Here is a 25,429-nt window from a genome sequence, read left to right as displayed (position 1 = left end):
TGTGTGTGTTAGTCTGTAATCTGAAACTTGAATATATATAAAATCCTAAGCCTAAAAGTGCAACGATTTTATGTGACGTTTTTATGTGACATTTTTTGTCACGCTTTAAATCGGGATTATTTTAAAACCTACATATATATCTTTGGTATCATTCTTTTTAGAGTTTATCGAACTTTAATGTGATGTTGTTAGATATTCAGATTCTTATTCCGTTTTAAAATTATAAACTAAAATATATCAAGAACTCATGTCCCGTGAGACGAGACTTTGTGCCAAGAAATGTAACCACCGGAAATAAAAGGCAAAGAGTAGGACAGCTACTGTACAGGCTTTTAAATGTTCGAAGCACCATGTGAGATGCAGATCACGCGGCACAACAGCAGCAGCAAGCCAGCAGCTGATCAAACAAAGAGGAGGTGAAAAAAGCTGTATTTGTTTCCCATTGTATCACTGTTTAAGAGGGGGTTTCAGAGGAGCGACTATGTCTCCGTGGGGTGTGTTCAGCCCCCCTCTTCACAACACAAGTGGCAGAGATGCAAAGTGGCTGGCGCGTAGTACAGGCGGGGGGGTTGGAAAGCGAAGCGAGCAGGGGGCGGACCCCCTAGTAGGATTATAAGGAAAAACCACACTTCCTCACTGAAAGTCTCACCCCTCTGTTTTGTTGTTGTTTTTTGTTTATTTTTTTAATATTCTGTAGCTGGATCAAACTGCCATTTGTTATAACTGCTTTAAAATGTTGTTTTGTGAGGTGTACTGACTTAATTTGGTGTAGTGATAGTCTTCCTGTGGAATGCTGTGGCTGCTGTGCTTGTTTTTCTCTGCCATTCAATGTTCAAAATTCTTTTGAATAAAGTGACACTTTTCACTAAAGAAATGGCCAAATGACTATCAGGGTGAATGAGCTCCAGGAAATAACCTGTTGCATATGAGGCTTTTCTCCTATGCTGGACATTGCCTAACAGTACAAATGACATTAATATTGAAGAACTGCTGAAAATGTACATTTCATTAATTAAGCTATTTATATTGTATTTTTGTTAACTTTTGTAACTATTACAGAGCTATTATATATATCATGTTATAAGTGTGCCTGATTTTTTCCACTAAAATTCTATCTATCTATCTATCTATCTATCTATCTATCTATCTATCTATCTATCTATCTATCTATCTATCTATCTATCTATCTATCTATCTATCTATCTATCTATCTATCTATCTATCTATCTATCTATCTATTACTAATTTATTTAAATGGTATGATGTGAAAGTTTTTAACAAGAGTCTTTTGGAACTCTAGGCTAAAATAGTAAATAACCAAATATCACATGAATGACTGAATGGTTTATAAGTACACCGATTTTGAAGGATTCTGGATGAATACCTTGCATTTAATGTTGTCAATTTGTTTTGCCTTCCATACATAGTAATTGTCACTGAAAGAATAAACCTTTACATACCAGTGCGCGTCAGTTGTGATCGAGTATCTGGTGGGTCTGCCAAGTGATTATCAGACGTCCGGTTTTGGAATGTTTCATCTTCTGGCTGAAATGTCCGTGCAGACTACCGTAAAAAGATCAAAGATTTACATTAAGTTTAGATGTAAATAACAAAGCAACATCTAAAGTAAAATCTACCACTATGCTGTTGCTAAGTTCAGAAGGAAGCTTTATTCTAAATGTCTTTGAATAAATAATAGATATACTTATCTTAGTTTGTTATTATTTCATCTAGTTGTCTCATTTTGGTTTTTGTTAACATGAAACACACTACCTGTCTTGCTTTAGTTCAGAATAAGAGTAAAATCATCTGCCTTTCCAACTTTGCATTTGTCACTGCAACAGTACAGCTATTATATATTTCTTTTAAATTACTGGGGAAAAAAAGAAATTGTAAGGCTAGTGCTATAAAACAAACTCCTTGCTTTTTTAAAATAAATAACTTACACTGAGACTCTGGTTATCTGTACAGTCCAGTCCATTTCCATTCAAAGTTTCATTTTCTGGAAAAAAAGAAAAAACAAAAAGTCTGAAATATATGTTTAGGTTTATATTTAATATTAAGTTGAAGGTGACTTTAACAAAAAATTGTCTGAGTTAGCATAAGCTACCCTAATTTGGGGTGTTCATAAGAAATGCAATAATATATTTTATGAGGCAAAAATACATAATAAATGAGATACTGTAGTGGTTTCAAATATTTGAAATACTAAAAATGTATTATTCAGTTTAAACGTTAAGTGTAAATAATCTTGATTATAATAGAAATTTGTCATTTTTCACCCAACTCATCCATGGGGAGGCTGAGGCGTTCTCTGGCCAGCCGAGAAATATAATCTGTCCAATATGCCCTGAGTCAACCACAAGATCTGGTTGCACAGGCCCAAAAGGTCTCTCCAGGAAGGTGTTAAGGAGGCATCCTAATCAGATATTTGAACCGCTTCAATTGGGAGAAGCAGCGGCTCTACTATTTTCTATGCTCCTCACCCTGTCTCTAAGACAGAGCACAGACACCCTGCAAGGAAAACTCATCTCTGCCATTTGTATCTGTAATCTAGTTGTTTCAGTCACTACCCATAGTTCATGACCATAGGTGAGAGCACACTGTAAAAAAATTGACTGTAAATTTACATTCAATTACTGACTACTAATTGCATTACAGTCACAATATTTTACAACAGAAATACAATACCATGCAGTAACTTCACAGTAAACGGATCCATAAAATTAACGTGATACAGTAATTAACCATTTTTAATTTAAAATAATTTCCTGAGGGCGGCACAGTGGCGCAGTGGTAGCGCTGCTGCCTCGCAGCAAGGAGACCCGGGTTCGCTTCCTGGGTCCTCTCTGCGTGGAGTTTGCATGTTCTCCCCATGTCTGCGAGGGTTTCCTCCGGGCGCTCCGGTTTCCTCCCACAGTCCAAAGACATGCAAGTTAGGTGGACTGACAATTCTAATTTGGCCCTAGTGTTTGCTTGGTGTGTGGGTGAGTTTGTGTGTGTCCTGCAGTGGGTTGGCACCCTGCCCAGGATTGGTTCCTGCCTTGTGCCCTGTGTTGGCTGGGATTGGCTCCAGCAGACCCCCATGACCCTGTGTTCAGATTCAGCGGGTTGGACGGTGGATGGATGGATGGATAATTTCCTGAATTTTTATGTTAACTGTAATAGTACAACAATTCAGTAAACAGTAATTTACTGTAAACTTACATGCAAATGCTTAGTTAAAGACATTGTGAATATGACCTGTCTATAACCTAATAGTGAAATGACTAGCAATTCTGCTATCAATCATTTGACTGTTAGACATTCAATTTTATCCATTGATATAATTTCATTGTAGTATAATAATTTCTTGTTGTCCAGTGGAAAAGGAAAGGTTGCTTTTGTGTGCTGAAACCTCAACAGCTTACTGAAAAAAACAAAATTAATTAGTTTCCATGACCAAAAAACAAGTTTTGCAAATGTGGGATAATCAGAATAATCTTAAAGTGTTGCTGCAAAAGGAGTGCTGTCTTCTGTCCACCTCACTATTTGGTCACTTATTCCTTTGTGTCATTGGGTCTCTGTGTGAATGAAAAAAGTTCTAATGTTTGACCAAAATCAAACAAGTCTCCATCAGTATCCCTGTAGCCAGGATTTAACTGTCAATTTACCACATATATAAGTGAGACCGTAAGAAAATGCACAAACTTACAATGCTCCACAATGCAGCATGTGTCAGTCCAAATGTAAATCAAGCTTATTATAGTTTTGCGTTTTTATATTAATTTTTATTTCTATATTATTTATGATCTTACTTGGAAATTCAGGTTAGCTTTAGTTTTCCTTTATCATGTAGTTTTAGTTTAAATTTAGTTTTTATTCCACAAAGACATTTCTATTTTATTTTTATACATATTAATTTAAGTTTTAGTTCTAGTAATTATGGTATGGTTAAAGAAATACTGTGGAGTTTAATTTTGTGTGACAATCAGACAGAACTGTACACTCAACGGGTTTGGATAGGAGTTTAATGTTAGTGGAAGCTTACTACACTACATGGTTTACTATCTGGTTTTGTTTTTGTCTGATAAAAACAAACATAACCAAAACCAGATACTGAATATGAACAATTTTATAGCTTTTAAAATATTTTCTATGTCATTTGTTCTGAACAAATGTGTACTGACTGTTGGCACGTTTCATCTTTTCCTTTTCTTGCCTAGAATGGGCCAATTTGTGATGAAATTTACATAAATTTAAAGGTTTGAGGGTTTTTTTACTCGAAATGTCTACAGCACACAACATATCTTGCTCCAAGACATTGTGCTTACAATTAATTCCTTCAGTATCTCCTATACTGGACTTTGTTTTTTTTCTATCAGCCATATTGATCACTGATTCCACCTCCCTGAAAAGATATCAAAAATCAGAAAATAGATTCTATTATGTTCTGATAGGTGTGATCATGAAAATCACGAGGGCTTAGGGAGAACAGGACTTTTAGGCTGAATCAGTGTGCAGACCCCACCAGCTGTACTGAGGAAAACAAAGAAAAGCAATCATGTAATATCAAGGTTAGGGGTAGTGAGACTTGAGTAAGAGCAGATAATAGGAGTATGGACAGCCACAAAATGACAGAAACAGCATCTGAGATTAGGAGCAACATATATGTTTCCTAAACTTGCTTATCCAGAGCAAGATCACAGGAAACCTGGAGCCTATCCCAGCAGCTTTGGATGCAAGGCAGGAAAATTCCTGGTATGCAATATGTATGATATGACTGATGTAAAAAACAAAAAGAGTATGATGTTTCAACTATCTATTTTGAGAGAGAGAGAAAGATTGAAAATAGAGTGACAAATATTTTAAAACTTAAGTCTGCCACCAGATTATTTTCACAATATCAGTTATTTTTAGCTGTGAACGTAAAACTAAAAAAAGATAAATTAATAAATACAGAATAAATACAAAACACATTAGTAGGTTTAGTTTGTCACCAGTTGGCATACTCTCTTCACCTACCTACCTGTAGTTTAGTAGAGACATTGTCAAGTCAGGAATTTTACCAGGTTTATATCGCTTTGTTGTTAAACAACCTTTTTAAAGCAAAAGCGATTGGTCAGCAACAATATGCTGATCTTGTATAATGACCTAGTCAATCTCTCAATCAGTGCCATTTTATTTTCAAAAAGGATTTCTCCTGTGCGAAGTGGCAGGTGAATTACACAAAAACATAGACACCTGGGAACTAAACTGAAACATTACTCACTTGTGATTTTTCTGTCCATACTGTAAAGGTTTTGTTGACCAGCACACTCTGACTTCAGGCGTTTGCATTTCGCTTTGATATACGTAGTACTAGGGTGTTGTACCGTGTTAGCCATTATGAATGTAGAGAAAAGCCAAGCAAAATGACACCTTTTATTGGCTAACTAAAAAGATTACATCTTGCCTGAAGAAAGGGCCTGAGTTGCCTCAAAAGCTTGCATATTGTAATCTTTTTAGTTAGCCAATAAAAGGTGTCATTTTGCTTAGCTTTTCACTGCTTTGATATACAAAAAGTACAAAGAAATGCAGCAGCTCATCATAATGGACATCAGACTCATGCAGCCTGGAATTTAGTTTAGTGTGTGCTGCTGTATTAATTGTTGTGTACATATAGTACTGTATCTTGGGCTCAGTCAGAATTACAGCTAATATGCCATAATTTATGAACAGACTATATTCTGTAAGGGGTTATCTGTATCTAGTACTTCTTTCTTAAGCCCCGGAGATCCAGTAAACAGCAGCACATTCAAAGCAACATCACCTTGGTATGCTTCTCTAACACTTGGACCAGAATTTATCATGCTGTCACTATCAGCTCCTGAAGAACTGTCACTATTATCAAACAGTAAATCGCATTCTTCATCACACACTTTACGTGACAGTATTAACTTGCTCTGTTACCGCAAATGCTGTGTCAACACCCGCCCTTCATCACCAGCCACCTATCACTCGATCTTTGGTCGCTGGCCTTGTTCACAAGTAAGGGAAAAAGACAGCGGGAGATCAACAAGCAGATTGAATCAAGTAAGCTGCTTCAATCTGCTTGTTGATCTCCCTCTGCCTTCTTCCCTCACTCGTGACCAAGACCTCAAGATGCTTAAACTTCTCCACGTGAGGCAGCACCTCTTCCCAACCCAGAGATAGCACTCCACACTTTTCCTGTAGAGAACCATGACCTCGGACTTAGAGGCACTGAGATCTCAGACTTAGAAGCACTGATCCTCATCCCGGCCACTTTGCAATCATCTGGAAACTGCTCTAAGGTCACAGCCTCATGTAGCCATAACTGCAAAAAGCAAAGATACAATCCTGAGATTACAAAACTGGACACCCTTCACTCCTTGGCTTAAAAATTCTGTCAATAAAAACTATGAATGAAAATGAAAAAGAGCAGCTCTGGCAGAGTCCCACACCCACCGGGAATGAGTCTTACTTACAGTACTGCTGGCAAAGCGAACCAAGATTTAGCTGTGGTTGTACAGAGATCAAATAGCTTGCAACAGCATGCCCATTAACCATACTCCTGGACACCCTGAGGGATGCGTTTGTATGACTATTTCAAGTCCACAAAACACATGAAGACTGGTTGGACATTCTCTCATGAACCCTCCAGAATCCTTGTTAAAGGTAAAAGCTTATTTAAAGCTTCTTTAAAAGTTTAAATACAGATTTTTTTGTGCTTGAAGCTTATAACAAATCTATAAAGTTTAATCCAAAATGTGTATTCAATTTTGGTATCCATAATACAAAAAGTATTTTAAAATAGTAGACAAAATGTACAGAATTACTAGACATATTCCTGGATTTTGACATTTGAGTTCTAAGGAAAGACTGAAGGCATTGACTTTCTTCTGTTTAAACACTCAGAGACTGAAGACTGACATGACAAAAACTTTACAAATTATGAAGAACTTAAGTACAGTGGTATGACAACTGTTACTTTGAAACCAATACTTCACCAAGAACATGGGAAGGTACAAATAAAAGTTGGCTAATGTTAAATTTCACATACACTTTTGCCACTGTTTATTTCACAGAAAGACATAGACACATGGAGCAAATTATACCAAGCAGAGTACAGTGGAACCTCGGTTCATGAACGTCTCTAAACACGTACAAATTGGTTTACGACCAAAAAGTTTGCCAAACTTTTGCATCTGTTCATGACCACACACTCGTTATACGAACAAGCCAGTTTCCCTTTCGGTTTGTACATGTTCAGTCTCTCCCTGTGCATTTCCTGCGCAGCGAGCAAGAGAGAGAGAGAGTGAGAGAGCGCGACACACACACGAGAGAGAGGCACACACACACAGGCACGCGAGAGAGACACACACACACAGGCGTGCGAGAGACACACACACACAGACGCACAAGAGAGAGACACACACACAGGCGCGCAAGAGAGAGAAAAAACACACACACACAGGCGAGAGAGAGAGACACACACACACAGGTGAGCGAGCGAGAGAGGGGGCTGGACGCATAAGGTAGAGAAGTCAGTTAAAGAATGCACTGGGCTTGTTTTTGTTTTCACTTCTGTTTACAGCGATCGGTTCACGACCAAATCGGGTTACGACCAGAGCTTTGGAACGAATTATGGTCGTGAACCGAGGTTCCACTGTAGTTGAAAGTAGAATTGTGGGTATTGTCAAATCTTAAGTTAATTATATTGTAAAAACATTAGATGAAAAAGGAAACAAGCTAAATAGCCAGTTCAACAGTATTCTTATGTTTATAGTGATTAATGCAATGTTTGCCATACTTAAACAAGGAGGTTACCTGTGGCTACAGTCATTTGATCAAACTTACCTAACTCTCTATCATGATGATTAGTGATTAGTGTTTCTGTCATTTTTGAGTACTTACAAATAATGTCTCACAACAGAGCACACTACACTCTAAAGTTGGTTTAACATGTCTACTTACCTTGTTGCAGTGATTTGAGGCCTTCTTGGGCCTCACTGTGCAGGTTCTCCAAGTATTGCGGCCTATTCCCGGGTATAAACACATTCTCCTGGTAAGGCTGTCCAGCCGTATAATGTACCGTGAGCTGGTTTTCATCATCAGGCTTTGGGTTTGCTGCAATAAAAGGAATACAAACCATTAGTCTATTGGAGAATTATATTACATTCATTTTTAAACCATTTTTTGTTATTTTTTATACACCGCCTGTCTTAATAGAATGTTTTCTTTTCAGTGCTGCTCTGGTTTTCTTGATCCTTAAAAGAAGATTAAAAATCTTTTAGTCAGTTAAAACTATAATAAGCAAACTAAAATGAGTAAACTATGATACACTAAACACTTCAAATATCTTAGAGGTGACAGGCTATGGTCATTTTACTGTTTCCAAACTTTTCTGATGTATCTGTTTTATGCAAAAAATTTAACCAAAGGTTTAGAACTGTGTAGGTAATGTTTGAAAGTCAGGGCTGATCCAGATGTCTTCTTACTTTTAAATAATAAATTAATCATTTAAAAACATTTGAGTGTGTGTGAAATTACTGTGTGCTTAATGGCTATCATCTTCTTCCTTACAGTAGCAGTATAGCAAAGATATGTCAAGGAACATGAATAAAGACAGAAATTAGTTTTTGAAGGTTGTGGATTTCATTAAAAATGTTATCTAATACATACCTGTACTGATTTAGCAGAAATGCCTGCTACTGGGGATTGGTGCTGTTCCCTCATGACCCATACATTGGATTGTGGTTTCTAATGCAGGATGGATGGATAGGTGTTTTCTTTTACATTTTTCTCATTGAATTATGCATTGATAGGTCAGTCGTATATTTAATCAATAGTCAACCGTTGGTCCACCAATCCATTCTTTGTTCCTGCTGTTCCTGTGTTTAGCATATTCAATACATTTTTATCTATAATAATCATATAATCTTAGAAATGTCCTGACTAGCCAGAGGTTATAAATGGCGGCAATGGACACAGGCAAGCCCAGTATAAAACTTCCAAAAACTAAGCAGACTTACACTGGCAATGACAGAGAGCCCTTAATGTCGACATAGAATGCAGGGCACACTGAGCCAGCCATTCCTGCGATGCATGATGCCTTAGGAATGAAACCTCCAAGGCCATTACAGAGAGACAGAAAATGTGAATACCCTAGAAAGACAAAAAAACTAATCCTCCAAGATGACAGAAAACAGGAATAAGCAAGGACTGAATGTGTGCCTGAATGTCTACTTCAAAAAGAGACAGAGTGAAGGAAAGAGAGAAAGGGTCCCGTGAGAGCTAGCTAGAGGCCACAACATATCTTTTCAGTTGAAGGTAGCAACATAATGTCCTTAGCTGGGGAAGCAGAAAACAGGTAGCCCATTTATGATCAAGGTCACAGAATGTCAGTCAGTCATTGTCCAACCTGCTATATCCTAACACAGGGGTCTGCTGGAGCCAATCCCAGCCAGCACAAGGCAGGAACAAACCCCAGGAAGGGCTCCAGCCCACCGCAGGACACACACACACACACACACCAAGCACAATTTAGGATCGCCAATGTACCTAACCTGCATGTCGTTGGACTGTGGGAGAAAACCCATGCAGACATGGGGAGAACATGCAAACTCCACGCAGGGAGGACCAGGTCTCTTAACTGCGAGGCAGCAATGCTACCACTGCGCCACCATGCCACCCAGGTCACATAATGCTGATAGAAAAACAATGCTGTCTTGTTTGGCCATTGGAATGCATTACACAGTCACTGTGGAAGAAGGGGGACATTGTGCTTCCCCTTTAAGAGAAAGTGATGCTGATGTGCTCTCAAAGAGCTGATGCAAGAAGAACATCTATTTGCATCTTTGTAACACGATGAAGCTTTTGTTTCATTTAAAGAACAGGCTCGGATTATGTGTTTATAAAGTGGATTAATGATATATCTATCAGATGGTAGGTAGATAGATAGATAGATAGATAGATAGATAGATAGATAGATAGATAGATAGATAGATAGATAGATAGATAGATAGATAGATAGATAGATAGATAGATAGATAGATAGATAGATAGATAGATAGATAGATAGATAGATAGATAGATAGATAGATAGATAGATGTGGAAAATTGAACTGAATTTCACACTCATTGTTCTACTGTTTTGCAGTTTGTTTTTTAAACATTCATATTCCTCAAGTGTAGGACTTCATGTCCTTACCTAAATACCAAGCCTGTGCTATTCCTGGATTTGCATTTTCTTTTTACAGCTATTTGCAGACCACGTTATTTTCTCTTTGTTCACTATCAAAAAGTAAATTATAAACCTATTGACTTTCAACCAGATGACTTTTCCAAAATATTTTACAGTTTCACTAAAATCAGGTGTATTGGGCCTTTTATGAATGATCAGTATTGAAAATGTACTACAGGAATATACCAGAAAACAAATGAAACACAGAGCAGCATATATTGCACATTGTGGAAAGGTGATATTTTGTTTTATGCTAAACAATAAAAACTAACACTTTAGAATGGGACTGCCTTGGTCCATGATAACAAGATCTTAACAAATACCTTGTTTGATCTTACAACATACAAATCACCAGTGATAGTTTAGATTAGGGACTTGGTACAGTGCATCTCTTAGTCATTTACAGCTAGAGAGAAAGACCATAACAAAGTTTTTTTTTTGTAAGACTTGAAATAAGAGACAAATAGATGCCCCACAGTAAGACTTTAAAGCCACTATACCAAAGTGATGCTGAATAGCTTTGGTAATGTTCTGCTGTGAATGCATTAATATACTGCTTCAAAAATTCCGTACATTTACAATTAAAGACATGTCATTTGGATGTTTTCCAAAGTTCACTTTTAGTAAATATAATTAAAATGGCATTCTGAAGAAACAAAACTATTTTTTACCTCTTATGTAAAGCGTCTGTCATGACCATAACCTAGCTTAGCATGCATGGTTATTGTGTTATGCACAAGTGTTCACTGCAATGGATTGGAGTTTTATCCAGGGAGAGCTTCTTCCTTAATCCCAATTCTGCCGTTGAGATAGACCCAGACCTTTCTTGAACCTAAACTTTGATGAAGCAGATTAAGGAATTGGATGCATGGATGGTAGCAGTGGAGTGTCATTGTGGTACAGTTCTTACTGATTTATCCTCAGTTCAAAGTGGTTGGTTTAAATGCTGGACTGGTGACTACTCAAGCAGAGTTCAGTGTTTCCAGGTACTGCATAGTAGGTTCGATTTGTGACTAAAAAGGCCCTATTTGATCAGGTGAGTTTTGCTGTGTGGTCCAGGGTGCCCTCTGATGTGCCCTGTGTCTCATTATGTGTTTGTTTCCTGTCTTACGCCAAAAGCTGCTGGGTGAGACCCTGATTCCACTTGATCCTAGAACTGGAAATGGCAGCTTCAGGAAAAAAAGTGTTTTAAATTATGATGAGAGCTGATATAGTAGATGACAGTTGGCACTTTAAAAATCAATTCCTTCAAGAAGTACATGACAGCAAAGATAGAAGCTGTTTAACTGTTTATTGTACACAAATATTTGAAATGATGTCTTTTTCAAAGAACTGTACATATATGGAGCAAGGTTCCAAATGCTGAAGTTGAAAGGCTTAGTGATTTTATAGTAGAGACTAGAAATTGTGAACTGTGCTGGCGTGAATAACCTGTGCTCACCAAACATGAGGGCAGTTTTCACAAGAACAAGCACAGTTCATTAATTTGTATTGTCTTATTTTACTAATAATTATTAAGATCCAAATATTATCTTCTTGGTAACTAGTTTTGCAAAATATAACCTTAACCATCATACATCTGTGTCCAGCAATGTTCAGGTTGAAGAATTAATTTTAAGAAAAGTTTCATCTCCAGTTCTTAGGTTTTTTCAAAGATTATATACAGTTTCACATGATAAACCAACCCTCTGCATATTCAGGAACTGCAGCGCCCGAGCCTCATTCTGTAACCCTGATACTGGAGCTGAGCCTGATGAATATAAATTCTACCTGGGGATCTGTCACCATGGCCACCCTTTGTTTGCAAAGATCACAGCCCTCAAAGAAGCTTTTTGAATTTGAAGACAATAGCAAGATCCACACAGTTCATTCATATTGAATTTCACAGTGATGGCATAAAGCAAAGGTTTGTGGACAAATATGATTTTTTTGGAACTAGAATTAGACTTCGATAAACATTTTGCAGTTTAAATTAATAAGAAAAAATCTTTTAAATTTCCACTACTCATTTCTGTAAGAGCATGAAGTTTTTTTTGTATCTTTAATAATAATGGATCAGACTTATATAATTTTTTTCCACATATTCACAAAAGTACCTAAATGAAATTCAGATAATTAGGATAAGCCAGGATACATTATATGCTTACCAACTATTCTTGCCCAACCAAATAAACTAATGAGTAAACAGATAAATATAATGATGTGTACTTACTCTTTTTTTTAATAACAGCAAAAAGAGAGCGTACATTTTTGCTTAAGAATACCACCATAGCTTCTTTGGGATGAGGGAAAAAAAGTGTAGAATCCAGTATATCGGAATAAATGTGTTCAGTAAAGGTAGGCGACTAAAGAAAACAAACTAAAAAAACACGACAAGCATTAACAAAGAACTATTCAGCCTTGCTGTCCCAGCCGCAGGATCCTTCTGTCAGTGCATCCCTCTGTTGTCCACAGGCAACTACTCTAGCTCCCATCACGCAGCACTCAACTCTCAGTGCTCAAAAGGAACTTGTTCATTAGTAGATTCTCCTTAACTAACAGAGCACCTGGCATGTACAGAGCAAAAGTGAACAAAGCTTTCCACAGCCACAGAACTGAGCAGTAAGTAGGGAAGAAGCCACAGGTGCCTGTGCTCTGATGTCAGCTTGTCTCTTCCTGTGTGCAGTTGTTCCTTGCCAGCATAGCCGTTGGTAATGCTTTTCTCACAGAGACAACAGTCCCACATCCTCATTTCCCCTCCCATTAACTGAGCTGCACACACACACTTCCATGTGTGTACATTTTGCTTGTGCTCTCTCTCTCTCCCTCCCTCCCTCTCGCACTCATTTCCTCTTTTCATTCAGTCAGGACACAAATCACCTCTGTCACTAGGATTAATAAAGCCTTTTCATTCTAACATTGAACATACAGCATCCAATCAAAAAGGTGCATTTCAAGTCTGGAGGGAATTTGTAGATGCAATGTAAAATAATCTTGTAGAGCCAGCAATTATGCCTTTGGAGTCACTGGAGTGGGGGAGGGGTGAAGAGGTTGTTGCCTGCCTTATTTTATGCGTTTTTATGGTATATTGCTAAATATATTAAAAATGCACTTTACAAATGCATACATTCTTACAATAACCTATAGCCTCCTTTCACATGGTCTCATACAAATTTCACAATCTAAGAAAATATATTTGACTTATTTATGATACAGATAATAATGTTAATGAAGTTATTATAATACAAGGCACAGTCACTGGTGTCAGATTAATAACTTGAAATAATAATAACTGAAATCTGCAAAGAATAAAAATAATAGCCCTACAAAAATGAAAAGAAAAGAATAAACGGTACAAAAACTGTATATCTGCGGTATATCAGTGTAGGTGACCTGCCAATTGCAGAGATGTACAGGTAAGCATGAGACTGTAGGTTCAACCCCCACTTGTATTTCTATGTACAAAGACTGACTAGCCTGTGAACAGTATGTTGCCTGGACTCCAAATAAATACCGGCAAAGTTAGAACATTGTTCAAACAGGCATTGTCGTCTAGTACAGAGGTTTTGGTCTTAAGGGCCACAGTAGCTGCAGGTTTTCATTCCAGACTGTATCTAAATTAAAAATCAATTACTAATGGTACTGCAACATGCATTTAGATCACCAGCTCGTTAAGATTTACATCCTTTGACTACTGCTAAATATTTGAATCCTGAGTTTTTAATTGCTTCACGTTTTTTTTTATAACAATAAGACATGAATGACAGAACCTGGTCCCTTTAACAGATTGATATGTTGGTCAGGAAGTGTTTGATAACATACTGTTATTAAACCTCCTTAATTAATTTCAGGGTCAAGAGGGTCAGGACTTATCGCAGCAGCACTGGTTGTAAGGCAGGAAACAGGAAGCAGCCCTGGATGGTGCATCAGTCCACTGCTGGGCCCACTCATGTGCTCACCCGTTAAACTAACCAGTACATCTATGAGGATGTGGGAGGAAATCCATAGTACTCTAGGGTAAATCCACATAGAAGCAGGAAGAATGTATGAACTCCAAACAGACAACAGCCAGGTGTGAGATTCAAACACGAGTTTTTGACAGTATGGAGTTTGTCCCTCTCTCCTTTTGTCTCACAAGAAAAGCAGGTTAGCATTTTGGATAATTGTAAATGGGCTCAATATTTGTACCAGAGAGATAATGAAAGACAGATCCCATAATGAACTGCCACCCTCTCTATCATCAGCTTCTGCCTCATGTCCAAAGCTTCTTGAATGGTCTCTTATGTCCATGAACTGGGTTAAGCAGGTCTTAGTAATATCATGTTTTTTTCTATAATTCACGGACTTAAAAAATCTTTCTCCTTTTTTGTTTCTACATTGTACTATTTTAAATGGTAACAATGATGAATGTTGATTCATCCTTTTCTAAATCTGCTTTGTCCACTTCAGGGTTAGAGCCTATTCAAATAGCACTAGTCTGAACCAATTTTACAAGGAACACAAGTTAATTACAAGATGCACTTTTTATGCACTGTGGGACTAATTTCTTAAAATGTTTATTTTAATGATGTAGATGAAAATAGGGGTATCCTTTTGAAGCCCACTTTGAAATGAGCAGAACATTTGAACACAGCAAAGAGTGAGCTGAAAACTGAACCCAAGTCCCAAAATCTGTTTGTCCAGCATGCTACTCTCCTGCCTGTTAGCACTGCTTTCTCTTTAGTTTAGGCAGATGCTTTCATTCTCTTTTTGCCACAGCCCAATGTTAAAGGAATTGGGCCTTATTATAAAGCTAAAGATCATCACTTCAGTTCTCATTACTGACTCCATGAGTGAACTTAAGTGACTTTGCTTCATCTGCCCAAGCTAAAACTGCACAAACTGAACTGTGTGCTGTGTACTTGTGATTTATACATAACTTAGAACACAATAGAGTGAACAAGATGGGCTTTATTCACAGAGCCACAGCTTTACAAGGAAGCTTATTAAAGCTTTGTTCTCTGAAAACTGACAAATTCCTTTAAACGGTAAAAACTCTTATTCATTGATTAAGTCAAACAGAGATGAACATGGAAAAAATGTCCATTGAAGCACAGTATAGATCAAGGCCATGACTGGCTGCTGACTTCAGAAACTGCATAAAATGAAAACTGTTTGAACGAGATCAGAGATCAGGGATGTAAAGTGTGGGATGAATTGAAACGTCTGCTTTGCAGGATTTGCATTTTTTCTTCAATGTATCTGAAGCAGATGGCTCTTTGAATATTGTCAAAGTAGGCTATTTATCATGTGGGTTCGTCAGAAAATACTGTGTTTTTTTAAAAAAAGATTTCATTCAGGCTGCTTTTAGAATTGCTTAGTCAAATATAAAATAACCTTTTCTTCTTTGACTCTACAAGATTATTGCTATGCCCTAGTGGCTCAGTTGTTCTGAATTACAACCTTGGGTGCATTTGCCAAACTTTGGAAATAAAGCAGATTCAGATCAGTGGCTGCATGTCAACCTATGTGTTCACCAAGCCTTTTCTTTAAACAAGTTCGATTGTCTGTGTGCTGATACTGAGCCTGTAGCCATAAGTTTTATCTCACTCTAACATTCTCAGCTACTACTTCCTTTGCTGTGGAAAGAGTAAAAATGAAAGTTGGACTCTGTTCAGACTTCTGGTCTCTTTTCATATTGTTTGGTGGATTGACACAGAGACAATTGTTGATCTTGGTAAATATTTCCTAAGGCAATTGACTTGATTCCGCCCCTTTCTGCAACACAAAGCAACCCTGTGTGGCTGATCTTCACTGCTGAATGGGAAAAGGGAGCCACAATAGGCATGATATTCAGCCACTTGAGGAGAACTGTGCTCCCTCTCTGTCTTCAGATTGCATGAATATGTATCAGGGGTAAGGATGCAACACTGGGTCAACACAGAAACATCTGGCACACGGCAACTTTGCAGCAGTCCATTTGGGAGAGCATATAGTTCCTTTACTTAAACTCATCATGTGGGATTTGTGGGACAGGCTTTCCATTCTCTGTTTTACAGCAGAAATCTTCATCACAATCTTCCTAAGATGCTGAATCTATTGGTGTGAAATTCTAACTATTAATTTATGGAAGATATTGCAAGAAGTAATCATTATAGACTTATGAATAATCTAGAATAAACTACACATTAAAAAACTAGGCTTGAAAATTCAAAAATCTTAACCAAATAACCCAAAGTTACCCATGTTATGTTCCAAGCCAACACAACCTTTACCAGCATAAGCAGATGGAAAGATGAAATGAGATGAAATGTCCCAAGCCTGGTTTTCCCTCAGCTAAGAAGAATCAATCCAACTTTTACAATAAGTTATGTTTGTGTGTGTGTAAGAATGCCCTGTGATGGCCAAGTAAACTGTCCAGTGTTGAATGCCACATTCTGCACAAGGCTGGTGGGTTATGCACCAACTTTCCATGACCCTGAAATTAATACGTAGGTTATAAAATGGATGGTGGATAGAATGAATGGGTTTAGTTCAAGCCAGCATATTGATACAGTGATTTTAGTGCAGAATCACATAGCACCACTGATTATCCTAAAAAGCATACCTTTGGGAAATAAGAGGAAAACAAATCACCAGGAGTAAACCTGAACATGCTATCATGACAGAGAGTAATTTGAACCAAGAATTTTAGAGCTGGGCCATTATGCCACAGCTGTCCACTAAGTTTTCATTTGCTGCTTTAAGCCAGCTATTTCCTAAGTTCAAATGTTGGCTTCTCGTTTTCTTTAGTTTGTACTATAAAAGGCACTCCATGTGACCCAAGTGAGCTGACTAGCATAGGCAACTGGAGATGACATGAAGAATTGGGAGCGGGCACAAACTCTTGATTTGTCATAGCATTCAGTTATTAGCAGCTCACAACTAAACCAGCTGACCCATGGGTTTGCTGAACCAAAATTTAAAAACCTAACCATTTATACATTGACAGAAGGTTCATTCTTAACAATGCAAGCTTAAATAGTAGATATAGCTGATTGTAAGTAATGTGAGCATTCTCAGTTTTAGCTAGGCAGTGTATTGTTCAGGAGGTATTGGTAGGGTACTGCAGTTATATCTTTTGCTCAAGCATTCCATGTATGTTCAACTCATGTAAACAAATATGCCAGCATCCACCTGGTCTGCCTCTGAGAGAAGCACAAAAGCAGTTTTTACTTGTGGGATTAACTAGGATGATATTACTCAAAAAAAATCATTTAGCAAAAAAATTAAGGGACCTATTATTTTCTATTTCAAAAATTAGGTCTCTTAGTTTTTTTTTTGAGAAATATATCATTTATATAAGCGCGAAGCACAACGCCATAATGGGTAGTGCTACCTTTTTGCACTTCTCAAGGGGATTTGGTTTGAATCCTGGCTCACTCACTGTCTTTGTACAGTTTGCATGTTGTCCCACATCCCAAAGAAGTACAGGTTAGGTAGACTGGCAGGCCTAACTTAGCCTGCATGATTGAATGGTAAGTACCCTGTGATGTTAAAATGAAGTCCTGCCTTGTGTCTGATGCTGCCATGATGGGCTTAGGTTCTTTGTGACTTTGAAGATAGTGAAAGTCCAATTAGACTTGTAAAGCAGAAAATGAACAAAGTGTATAATATAATATGTTGAATAAAGAGGCAAAGCTTTTTGAGTGAGCTTGCTATGAACAAAAATTTATTTAATAAATATAACCTCATCTTTAGACTTGAGCTTTTGACATTTCCTTTTATTTTGTAACACACATCTTATTTCCAAATGCATTTATCTCAGACTTAATGAAAAACCTCTTTATTGTAACCCTTAATTTTGTTTTCAAGACATTGTTTCATTCCCACAAAAATGGATACAACAAAAGTTAAATTTTTTTTCTAGTTAATGAGAGCTTCAACCTTGGGCTTGAATGTTTATTGTGTTTCTTTGTTGTCTTTTGATATTTTTCATGTTTCCCAGGAAAGCATTATATTTACCTTTGGAGGGGCACTTTGTTGAAATTTTCCCAGAGGGGCACTACCTTCTAGTCCACAGGTTTCAATGGTTTTAGTAAATAATATAATTGTGCAGTCAAATAACTATTAATTCATTTCTTTATATTCACAAGTACAACATACTTCTGGGGTGTTATGGAAACCTCTGTATGCTAAAGCAAGTTAACACTAATTCTGGGTTACCATAGCTTACTGAAAGCCAGCTAAGACCTAAACTGCAATTACTTTCCCACCACAACATTCTTTTAAATGAGGTCAAATGTCTGTGATGTAAGATGTCTGGCAATTAATAAAACAACAGTTATACTTGGTAACAATTCCACTCAATAGCAGAAGTAGGATGCGATGCAATCCATTATGACCTGTTAGTTACAGGGTACATTACCTGTCTTTACCACTCGGTGTCATGCCGCATAAGTTAACACTGCAGCAGGGACACTTGAAATGGCAGCATCTTCTGTAACATAATGACACGGCTTACTTACCTGATAAGAATAAAGTGCAGTATTGTTTAGAAAAGCTACATTGAATTCAGAAAGTGCAATAACTAAATCCTAGTGCGAGAATTAATGACAATTGCCACAGTCATAATTCACCTCTACAAAAAATATTACTTTTATGTACTTGACCTCTGAAGCTAGGCTGTTACTGCAGAAAAGATCTTAAATCTTATTATATCTGTCTAAAAATAACTCCATGAAAGAACTATGTAAATATCCTGCCTCAAACATTGCAAAGCTTGTTCTCAGATAAGACATTCAGGGTAGAGGTCTTTTGTTTCTTTTTCTTCACTTCCTTTCATTTACAGTATTTTTCTAACATGATAGAAGGAGAGAAAGTTTATTTGATCAGATCAGATCGTGCCCAGTGTCAAGGTCATTTTTCTACTAAGCCTATACGATCAATGGTGTGATTGTGAGAAGGACGAGGCACCTGAGCCCAAGACTCAATGAACAATGAAGTTATTTTTAAAAGAATGCCTGAAGATTAGATCCTAATTATTGTGTACTATTCCATCACAAGCAGGGTAGTGAGCACTGTACTTTTTAATTTAGCTACTGCTTCAAAGAAACCGGTTCATTTACCATGTTTAGTACAGGAGCATGCTGCCCAGTTGGTCCTAAACATGTTTCTTTCACATTCACAACTTTCAGTTTTAAAGGCTTAAAAGATAACAGGTGGCATTTTTTCACACAGAAAATTGCTGTTTTATTTAGACACCATGATGGACATGATTAACACACTTTTTAAATTACAGCAAACATGAGCTTAGGATGGGCCCTGTTTTCCTTCTTATAGAGGGCAGTGACTAGAGGGCATTACTTGAGGCCCTGGTTTTCCCCAAAATGCCCCACAAAATGGAAGTGTCAATCCCCAGACAGAACCGTCGGGATCTGGTTTTCCAAGGAAATTCACCAGAGATCACATTGATAGCCCAAGTGGTCAGTTTCCAACACAGCTTGGTTGTTACTTGTGCCACACCTTCAAAAACATTCTCTACACTTTCTATAACTCTTTTCCCCAGCATCTTTCTTAAACATGGAACATTATGGGATTTTAAATGTGAAAGAACATGCAAGCCCTAAACAGACAATTAAGAGTATTTACAAAATGATGAAAAGAAGTGGAAGTCAAGGTCATACATGAAACTCCAATAACTTATTTATTAAATAGCCATTTACTACATACTACTCTGCAGCCTATGCCCTAACTAACAATCGTCACAGAAGGTATGTGTAAGTGGAGCTCAATCACCCAAGGGACACAAATGAGCTGATTAAAAATTCACAGGTCATGCTAAAGACGCAAATGTGCAGGGGTTGCTTCTGAGATTCAAGCTGCTATGCAGCCACCTCAAAAATTCACTTTTAAAACATAACAAAGACTCAAGGAAGAGATTCTAAAAAATAAAAGTTTTTCTAGCAAATATACATTATGTGCACTATTTTGACATTCTCATTTTAGACACTTTTTAAATAAGTATACCTTCCTCATTCCTTTGTTTTTCTTTCTCAGAGTCTCTATTTAATCTTTAAATAATTTGCCAGCAGCAAAACAAAATAGTACACGCCTAGAATCTTAAGAAGCCCGGCATCTGCAGGTGAGTTCATGTTGCAACTTAGTCCTTGTGATGGAATCCTAGCCATGTCTCCACAAACACTGCCAAACACAGCATGCACTAAGGCACCCAGAAGATGGATCACAGGATTCAGTGAATTACCTGAAGACACACCCGCACTCAAACACACAGTTGTCCCAGGAAACCTGTAACTGTTTACTACCCTCTTTGTTAAATTCTGGACTCTGAATCTTCAAATTATAAATGCAAATTGTAAATCCCACACATCAAGGCAAATATATGTGGCCACTATACTGGAAAGTGTATTTCTTGGTCCATCTTGGATAGTATGGTTTATCAACTTACAGATGTTTCTGGAATTCTTCCTTTACATGGTTGTGTTTTTACTTCCATTTTCATCTTAAAGTGAATATCCTTTCTTTTTAAGAACATTTATCTATTCTTGTGAATCTGTGCTCTGCTCCCTTCATTCCTGAGTATAAACCCAAACAATAAAAATGTATGTGTGATAATTTGCATACATTTAATTAATAATAAAAGACAGGTATAAATGGATGTCTACAGGAGTGAAAAAAATGTTTCTTTAGAGAAGCATGCAAACTTCTGTCAGAAGAATGAGAGTGGAAAACGTATGTGAAAAAGTTATCTGTGCTTGAAGGAGGTGTCCATGGAAGTGCTGATTTAAAAAAGATCTACAGAATTCTGAAAGAGACATCCCTCTGCAGCAGACAGAAGCACAGACAGTAATGAGTCATTCTCTGGCCAAGTGGTACTGTCAGCGTTGGAAAAGTTTCAAACATTCTGCACAGTGGGGTCACACATATGAAGTCAGAATCTTCTGGAGGCTTATGCAATGATACTGGTTTTCAGTCAGATGTTACAAAATTAATAATATCTGTAAAATTAATTACATTTTTAATACAAAAGAAGTACAATAATAAGTTTTTCAACCAAATATTGGCATTGCCATAGAATAGGGACTTTAGTGCATGCAACAAAAACAAAGTTCTTGTTAAGGTCTTGTTAAGGAGATGAAAGTGACTAAGAGATGTAGTTGTTGTCCCAAAGTGATAGCCAAAGAATTGTTACCTAAACATTTAAATCATGAGGCAATAGCATGGAGTTTGGTGAAACTGCATGACATCTTCAACATCTTGATTCTGAATCCAAGGCCTGGTGTCTTTCTGTATGGCATATGCATATTCCCCCTTTATCTGTGTTGTGATGTAAGATTTTGCATATAACTTGATACATATTTTGTATATCTTTATTTGTATGTTAGGCAAAGCAATGTAATTTAATGTTACATTAGTAAGAAGCATTCATATTTACCCCCCCCCCACCAGGAATGGGTCTCTTTGAATTTTACGACAGAGTTGGGGGGGGGGGGGGTAGGGGGGGAGTGCCTTAAACCAGTTTAGCAATTGTTTCTCTGCTAAAGTCTTTCAACCCCCGCAAGAAAGCCAGGCTGCCTAACTGCCAAGCTTTACCTTAACATATGGTCTTGAGGGGTGGCAGGTAGGGAATCCATTCCGGGCTCCCGATCACCTGCTGAAATGGCGGTGTTTCAGAGCAACGGCAAGCGTGGGCATTGTTTAGAACAAGCGTATCAGTATCTGATGATTGTGCCGCCTACTTCAGTGGAGGCAGAGCGTACTTTCTCAGCAGCTGGCGTACTTCTGCACGAAGGTGCGCTCTTGCCTGGATGACCGCACGCTGGACACGTTAATAATAATAATTCATAACATTTATATAGCACTTTTCTCAGTACTCAAAGTGCTATCCACACAGGGAGGAACCGAACCCACAATCTTCCACAGTCTCCTTACTGCAAAGCAGCAGCACTACCACTGCACCACCTGAGCCCGGGATTCCCGGGAATGAAATGCAGGATTCCCGAATTCTCTGGAATGGATTCCCTAGTGGCCGGTGTTAAGATGTTATATTCCCCCATTGGTCTGAAGTATAACTGTTTGGAATTGGCTTGTATCAGAAGCCTTTAAGTACCATGATTTCCTATTGGCTCTAGGGGTTGGACAGAGAATCTATAAATCTGCTTGCTTAACCTCACACTCTCTCTTTTACTAACATCTGATGAAGAAGCATCTCTTACCAAACTGATGAACTGAAAGGACAACACAATGGAGAGCACAGCTCGGCAGCCATATTGAACAGACATGTGGCTGAAAGCTGACCACAAATGAACTAGAGACATTTTTAAGTAACTAACAAGTCTGTGTGCCGCCTGAAACTACACATCACCATTTAATCAGGTTGTATGGTTGCCAATATTCAAATGTACTTTGCATAGTGTTATTATTTATGAATATTACCAATAATACATTGTTTAAATTGTAATTTAACTCTTGCTTGTCTTTTACTACACCTAATTGCCTGAGGTTATAGATGTAGAAGGGAAGGTGGGAAGAAGTTATATACTACAATACCTTATAAACAGTGGTAAGTCTGTGAGATTTGAGGCATTCTGACAAAGGCTACTTATTAATAATACAATAGGGGAAAGTAGAGCAATATATTACTCTACCAAGACAAAACAATCTGCATGGGTCTTACTTCCAGTCCTTTAGAGTTTTTTTCCACTTTCTCCTCCTAGCTTAAATCAATTTAGGATTGTGGTAGGGCAGGGCCTATTTCAGCTGTACAGAGGACAAGAAAGGCAACAAATGTGGACAAGGTATAAATATACCACATGGCCTACTAACACACTCATAGTTGGATTGCAAATTCATTTCATGTCAGTATTTCTCTCTGGATATTTTGGAGTTTCACCCCAAAGATAAGGAGTTTAAATTGTTGATTCTGAATTAGCCCTGTGTGAGTTTGGGTGTGTTACTAAGTCGGCTTAGTGATGGACTAGCATCTTTTCCAGTGTGGAATCTGGCTTTGCACCTGATGCTGTTGGAATAGGCAATGAACTGTTTGTAAATGATGTAGTAAGTGCATGGATGCCACTTTAGGGTCACCTGATGTTAAAGGTTTAGATTAGCAGTATTTATAAGAGACTACTAGTAGAGTTGATCTTAGTTGCTAAAATTGCAAAGAAACTCACAGACCAGGACTGAAATAGAAAATCAGAATAAACCACCTACATGTCCTTCTTAACAGAAATAGTACTTAACCCAGCAGTAGTATAGCTGGAGCGTATAATACAGAAAGTGAGATACAGATGGGACACAGTCAAGAATATGTGCAAGGCCGGATGTGCACTCTACCCAAGTGCAATGCCTCCAAAGACCAACATGTCTAGCCATTTCTAGTTGCTTGTGAAGCTGTACAGTGACCCTGAGGCCTTTGGTCTGATATACATGACACTGACAAGTCCTAGCCAGACATCTCTTAAACTGAAATACAAAGAAATACAAACACTGCAACAAGGAATCTGTTATTTAGATGCTGGTTACTTGGGTAAGAACCAGCTGCAGGAAATCTTTTATGATGTGTTGTTAACATTTTGGAAGACCTTGCTAGACATGCTGATAAGCTTGTGGCCACAGCTGAGTTAGGTCTACATATGACAGAAAGAATAAGATGCCACATTTTCTGCACATTTAAGATAGCAATATGAAGACATCAGGAAAGAACAAACAGGTGAGCTAAGCCATGCACTTACTCAGGTAAAATTGAGTACTTCAAGAAATTTAATACTTGACAGACATATTGGTAGAGGGTAAAGTGTATGGGAAATAAGGCAGCCATTTGGAAGAGGTGAGACCTGTAACTTGAAGGGCACTGATATACTGAGTCAAGCAAATGTGCAGGATAGTTGAGAGGAAATGGAGGTTACGACCAGTGCTTGAGTTGGAAGCAAATAAGTGCCTGTACTCCCTGTTTTTGGTTGGTTCTCCTCCTGATACATTGTAAAACTGACATGATTCCTTAATGGGGGGATTTGCATTTGCTAGTCTGATGCTGTTCATTGTATTGGGGGGTGTGCCATGATACACATGTTGTATCAAAGTGCAGGAAGAGTTGCCATGTGAAATTTGCATTGCAATGATAGAAGTACATTGGATGGGGGTGGTTCCCTTAGAGGTCAGAGTGGGGGGAATTAGTACACAGCCATTTACTGCCCATTTACCAGTGTGTACTGGCCAGTGTATATTCCATCACATGATGGGGAACAACCCTAGATATGGGACCAGTCTATTCTAGGTTACACTTGCAAGCAAACTCACACTCACTAACACCCTAAATTGAAAAATGACAACAGCTTCAACTGCATTGCTTACAGATAAAATGGAAATTAGAAATGGCTGAAATCAATTTGAGAAGAATGTCAGCTTAAAATAGCATTTACAGTAATTTAAAAAGAGGACGATAGCCAATTAGAAGGTAAAGTTTATATGTAAAAGTATTGCAGAAATGAAAATACTGATATGGAAATAATATATATGCTTACATCTTATTTATTTTCTACTTTTGAACCAATGATGAAGTCAGTTATAAGATAGTAGCAACAAGAATTTGTGATGTACTACTGATCAATACAGAGAATATAGAGACAAGATGTAACAGACTAAAAAATAACTAAAATCAGGCAATGTTTAAAAAATGTTAAAATGTTAGTTTCAATCAGACTTCAATGATCTGTAATCGTGTACTCTTACAAAGGTTTGGAGGGTTTAGATCAAAAGAAATATACAAACTGAAACAGGCCTAGAGTATGGAAACAACACTTTACCTCAGAGAAAGTGGGGAACTAAAAACTGAAACCGAAAAGAACTGAAATAAACCTCAAATAAATGAACAAAATTGAAAATTATGGAAAGTGAAATGAAAGTACAGCAAGTAGCAACTCTTACCTTGCATCTAACCTAACAATATTAACTGCACACAATAAGTAGCAAGCCAGCTGAACTAAACTTAGAATCAGATGTAGGTTTTTAGTTTGTATTATTCAAAAATTGGTTTTCAGGTATAACACTAGTCATATGTTTGCTTTCTGGTACTATAGTATTATTATTATTACTAGCCAAGTTAATATAATACATTTTAAAATATTTGATATATCTTACCCTACGTGTACCTTCAGCACCTTTCTTCGGTACCCTCAAGTGTTTGAACCACTCTTGACTGGCACTCGCTCTCTTGAATGGGTTCCCATAAGCCTTCTTCTTAGACTA

The 25,429-nt window shown here is 37.6% G+C and overlaps 1 protein-coding gene across 4 annotated transcripts in view; it reads right to left on the bottom strand.

Annotated features, from left to right (window-relative positions):
• kiaa1522 (KIAA1522 ortholog) overlaps positions 1-25,429 on the bottom strand; it is a 145,809-nt gene that overhangs the window by 16,413 nt on the left and 103,967 nt on the right. For 3 of the 4 annotated variants that reach the window (XM_051936319.1, XM_051936320.1, XM_051936321.1), the window contains 3 exons: positions 7,957-8,109; positions 1,947-2,002; positions 1,461-1,563 (listed from right to left, as the gene is read on the bottom strand). In XM_051936319.1, coding sequence (XP_051792279.1) covers positions 1,461-1,563; positions 1,947-2,002; positions 7,957-8,109 — 312 coding nt within the window. Of the gene's footprint in view, positions 1-1,460; positions 1,564-1,946; positions 2,003-7,956; positions 8,110-12,437; positions 12,785-25,429 lie in introns of those variants that run through there. The other variant, XM_051936322.1, reaches the window with a different exon arrangement.

Source organism: Erpetoichthys calabaricus, chromosome 14 (genome assembly GCF_900747795.2).
Source record: "Erpetoichthys calabaricus chromosome 14, fErpCal1.3, whole genome shotgun sequence".
In the NCBI taxonomy this organism is placed as follows: domain Eukaryota; kingdom Metazoa; phylum Chordata; class Cladistia; order Polypteriformes; family Polypteridae; genus Erpetoichthys; species Erpetoichthys calabaricus.
The sequence above is the reverse complement of the archived record's forward strand: the minus strand, read 5'-3'. Positions and strand labels throughout refer to the sequence as shown.